Source organism: Salmo salar, chromosome ssa17 (genome assembly GCF_905237065.1).
Source record: "Salmo salar chromosome ssa17, Ssal_v3.1, whole genome shotgun sequence".
In the NCBI taxonomy this organism is placed as follows: Eukaryota; Metazoa; Chordata; class Actinopteri; order Salmoniformes; family Salmonidae; genus Salmo; species Salmo salar.
Window position 1 is genome coordinate 19,997,501 of NC_059458.1, and position 5,000 is coordinate 20,002,500.

The 5,000-nt window shown below is 51.0% G+C and overlaps 1 protein-coding gene across 4 annotated transcripts in view; it reads right to left on the reverse strand.

The window, feature by feature from the left end:
* The window catches only part of LOC106575383 (serine/threonine-protein phosphatase 2A regulatory subunit B'' subunit alpha), a 96,208-nt gene that overhangs the window by 14,452 nt on the left and 76,756 nt on the right, over positions 1 to 5,000 (reverse strand). The window contains exon 1 of one of the 4 annotated variants that reach the window (XM_045698970.1): positions 2,724 to 4,342. The exons of the other annotated variants lie outside the window; for them this stretch is intronic. Within the exon in view, the coding sequence (XP_045554926.1) occupies positions 2,724 to 2,867 (144 nt within the window). The 5' untranslated portion in view covers positions 2,868 to 4,342. Of the gene's footprint in view, positions 1 to 2,723; positions 4,343 to 5,000 lie in introns of those variants that run through there. 4 annotated transcript variants of the gene reach the window in all.

Below are 5,000 nucleotides of genomic sequence, written 5' to 3' on the forward strand. Positions count from 1 at the left end.
GGCCAGTGGAATAAGATCTCCCCACACCCTGAACAGCCTGGACCAGTGGAATAAGATCTCCCCACACCCTGAACAGCCTGGACCAGTGGAATAAGATCTCCCCACACCCTGAACAGCCTGGACCAGTGGAATAAGATCTCCCCAACCCTGAACAGCCTGGACCAGTGGAATAAGATCTCCCCACACCCTGAACAGCCTGGACCAGTGGAATAAGATCTCCCCAACCCTGAACAGCCTGGACCAGTGGAATAAGATCTCCCCACACCCTGAACAGCCTGGACCAGTGGAATAAGATCTCCCCACACCCTGGACAGCCTGGACCAGTGGAATAAGATCTCCCCAACCCTGAACAGCCTGGACCAGTGGAATAAGATCACCGTAACCCTGAACAGCCTGGACCAGTGGGGAATAAGATCTCCCCAACCCTGAATAGCCTGGACCAGTGGAATAAGATCTCCCCAACCCTGAACAGCCTGGACCAGTGGAATAAGATCTCCCCAACCCTGAACAGCCTGGACCAGTGGAATAAGATCTCTCCACACCCTGAACAGCCTGGACCAGTGGAATAAGATCTCCCCACACCCTGGACAGCCTGGACCAGTGGAATAAGATCTCCCCAACCCTGAACAGCCTGGACCAGTGGAATAAGATCTCCCTAACCCTGAACAGCCTGGACCAGTGGGGAATAACATCTCCCCAACCCTGAATAGCCTAGACCAGTGGAATAAGATCTCCCCAACCATGAACAGCCTGGACCAGTGGAATAAGATCTCCCCAACCCTGAACAGCCTGGACCAGTGGAATAAGATCTCCCAAACCCTGAACAGCCTGGGCCAGTGGAATAAGATCTCCCCACACCCTGAACAACCTGGACAGGTGGAATAAGAACTCTCCACACCCTGAACAGCCTGGACCAGTGGAATAAGATCTCCCCACACCCTGAACAGCCTGGACCAGTGGAATAAGATCTCCCCACACCTTGAACAGCCTGACCAGTGGAATAAGATATCCCCACAACCTGAACAGCCTGGACCAGTGGAATAAGATCTCCCCACACCCTGAACAGCCTGGACCAGTGGAATAAGATCTCCCCAACCCTGAACAGCCTGGACCAGTGGAATAAGATCTCCCCAACCCTGAACAGCCTGGACCAGTGGAATAAGATATCCCCACAACCTGAACAGCCTGGACCAGTGGAATAAGATCTCCCCACACCCTGAACAGCCTGGACCAGTGGAATAAGATCTCCCCACAACCTGAACAGCCTGGACCAGTGGAATAAGATCTCCCCACACCCTGAACAGCCTGGACCAGTGGAATAAGATCTCCCCAACCCTGAACAGCCTGGACCAGTGGAATAAGATCTCCCCACACCCTGAACAGCCTGGACCAGTGGAATAAGATCTCCCCAACCCTGAACAGCCTGGACCAGTGGAATAAGATCTCCCCACACCCTGAACAGCCTGGACCAGTGGAATAAGATCTCCCCAACCCTGAACAGCCTGGACCAGTGGAATAAGATCTCCCCAACCCTGAACAGCCTGGACCAGTGGAATAAGATCTCCCCACACCCTGAACAGCCTGGACCAGTGGAATAAGATCTCCCCACACCCTGAACAGCCTGGACCAGTGGAATAAGATCTCCCCAACCCTGAACAGCCTGGGCCAGTGGAATAAGATCTCCCCAACCCTGAACAGCCTGGACCAGTGGAATAAGATCTCCCCACACCCTGAACAGCCTGGGCCAGTGGAATAAGATCTCCCCAACCCTGAACAGCCTGGACCAGTGGAATAAGATCTCCCCAACCCTGAACAGCCTGGACCAGTGGAATAAGATCTCCCGAACCCTGAACAGCCTGAGCCAGTGGAATAAGATCTCCCCACACCCTGAACAGCCTGGACCAGTGGAATAAGATCTCCCCACACCCTGAACAGCCTGGACCAGTGGAATAAGATCTCCCTAACCCTGAACAGCCTGGGCATGTGGAATAAGATCTCCCCACACCCTGAACAGCCTGGACCAATGGACAACAACAACTATGGTAATGAACAATGATGTAGGAGCAGACTACCCTATACAAACACATCTGTTGTGACTAAGCGACCAGTCTACTACATGCCTACCACCTGAGGGAAATACTGCTGCCTGATTCTTTCAGTACCAAAACAAAATGTCTCTGTAGCACATCACCTAAGGCTGTTTCAACACCATGAAACAAGGTTGAAGCACTGTGTTACGTGTCCGTGTTACAGGCTCTATACCCTCTGCTGAGCGTCTGTACTGGGTGGGTACCAAGTAGGACAGCTGAACCAGCCCCTCTCCGCCCCACCCCCTCTCTGCACTCATCCATTCTATCACTCTATTCCTGCCCCCCAGGACTAAAAATAACACTCTGGAATCTGCCTCAGAATAGCTTGTCTTCCCCGGCATGTATTTGTGTTATTGGTGTGAGAAAAAGTGTGTGTTTGTGTGTGTCTGTTAAACACCTGCGTGTGTGTGTTTTTAGCACACGCGTGTGCATGTGCGTGTGTGTTTATTGCAGAGGTGTGTGTGTGTGTAATGCATCAGTATCATCCAGTGAGTCCAGTCCAGTCCAGTCTAGTCCAGTCCAGTCTAGTCCAGTCTAGTCTAGTCCAGTCCAGTCTAGTCCAGTCCAGTCCAGTCTAGTCCAGTCCAGTCCAGTCCAGTCCAGTCCAGTCCAGTCCAGTCCAGTACTACCAACCTGCGCCTGCAGTTGCTGGAAGGTCTTGATTCTCTTCTTGAAGCGCGAGGGCAGTACGAAGTCACAGCCCCGGGAGAGGAAGGCTAGCTCACATCTTAGATCAGGGTCCCCCCGCAGTGTCTCTTTAGACTCCTTGATAAACATGACGTTGATAGGAGAGGATGAAGATGATGATAGGAGAGGATGAAGATGATGATAGGAGAGGTTGAAGATATGGATAGGAGAGGATGAAGATGAGTGGATAGGAGAGGGTGAAGATGACGATGATAGGAGAGGGTGAAGATGACGATGATAGGAGAGGGTGAAGGTGACGATGATAGGAGAGGATGAAGGTGACGTTGATAGGAGAGGATGAAGATGTTGATAGGGGAGGATGAAGGTGACGATGATAGGAGAGGATGAAGGTGAGGATGATAGGAGAGGATGAAGGTGAGGATGATAGGAGACGATGAAGGTGAGGATGATAGGAGAGGATGAAGGTGAGGATGATAGGAGAGGATGAAGGGGAGGATGATAGGAGAGGGTGAAGATGACGTTGATAGGAGAGGATGAAGGTGAGGATGATAGGAGAGGATGAAGGTGAGGATGATAGGAGAGGATGAAGGTGGGGATGATAGGAGAGGATGAAGGTGAGGATGATTACTTTATTGCATCCGTTTCTTAGGTAGCGGTTCAAGTTCAAAGTTCATTCAGATTCCCAGCTGGTGTTGGTGGAGGGTGCAGCAAAGCCCCCTGAGAGACAGATGAACCACAGACCGGCCGTGGTGTAGAATTACAGACAGGACTACTAGACTACCAACAGCTCCATGGAGTCTACAGTCTATCTACAGACCACAGCTCTACAATTCTCTCTTCTTTTCAGTTTTCCACTCTCTCCATGCAACGGATTCCAGCTTTCTATTTCGTTTCTTCAAAGTATTTTATTCTCTCCATTCTGTCCAACGGAACGAGGGATGATTCCTTTCACATATCCAGGAGAACAGACTGAAGGAGACAAGATCGCCCAGCAGAGGAAAAGAAAAGAGTAACAGAATATACCGAAAAAGAAAAGAATCCACCAAGAGAAGAAAATGAGTCCACAGAGAAAGGAAGGAAGATCCAACAGGACTGTGTTCTGAGTCGGTTCTGAGTCCACCTGCAGCTAGCTGGTTCTCACTCCATGTCTGCTAGCCTCACACACACACACACACTGTTTCGTATCAAACTTTCCTGTTGCTTCACTTCCACACAAACACTCTCTAATATTGACAAATGCTATAGACCCACACTCAGACACACCTATATTCTCTCTCTCTCTCTCAGGGTTGAGTCCGTAGCTTATCCGAGTGTGTGCACTGACGTATTCCGTGTGTTAGCTCCTAGCGTATCTCGTAAAAACCATAGCGGCGGGCCAGCCGGTGGCTATACGTGGCCCAACAGAGTGCTTCTCTCTGGGGTAGAAAAGTTCCCGTCTCCCCTGTGCTTCTCTGGTTCTACGGTATAGTCCTTCTGTAGCCTGTCGCTCTGAGAATCAAACTGAGAGACCAGCTCTGGGAAATATGAGACAGGCCGAGGTCTGGCTGCGACACACACACACACACACACACACCACACACCGGCTGTCCTGAGCGAAAGGGTAGGGCAGGGGGTTTGGTTTGGTCGTGTTGCATATCTATGTGTTCCCTGCTCCCCTGCCCCCCATCCCCTAGCCTCTCTGGCTAAAGTTAGCCTCAACAGTATTCTGGCTGTTCTGAGTGAAGTGTGGACTGGAGGATAGCTCAGCCCCATCTAGTGGCCGTGGCTGTGTATTACCTAGAATCCTCAGTACTGGTCTGCAGTGCTACTGTATGTCTTGCCAGTCAGCCAGTACCCTGTCCACTAACCAAATGATAAAACATCTGTGGCTACTGGCCTCAGCAGAAGCATTCCTAGCAGAGCAGTTACAGGTAGACCAGAAGGCTGCACGGGGAGAGTCTCACACTCTATAACAGGGGTGACCAATCCTGTTACTATAGAGCTACAAGGTGTGCAGGGCTTTGTTCCAGCCCTGCTCTAACACACCTGATTCAGCTACTCGATGTCCTGATGAACCCCTGATGAGCAGGGTTGGAACTAAACGCTGCAGGAAGTTGGAGGAGTGGATTGGTCACCCGTATCAGTTGGTAGTAGGACTGAACAGAGCGCTATAGTGGACAGGGGAGTTATGACAGGAACATCAGACACGCTCCACAGGAAGTGAATAATCCCACGTGTGTGTGTGTGTGTGTGCGCGTTTTCAGCTCTCCGTCTCCATACACA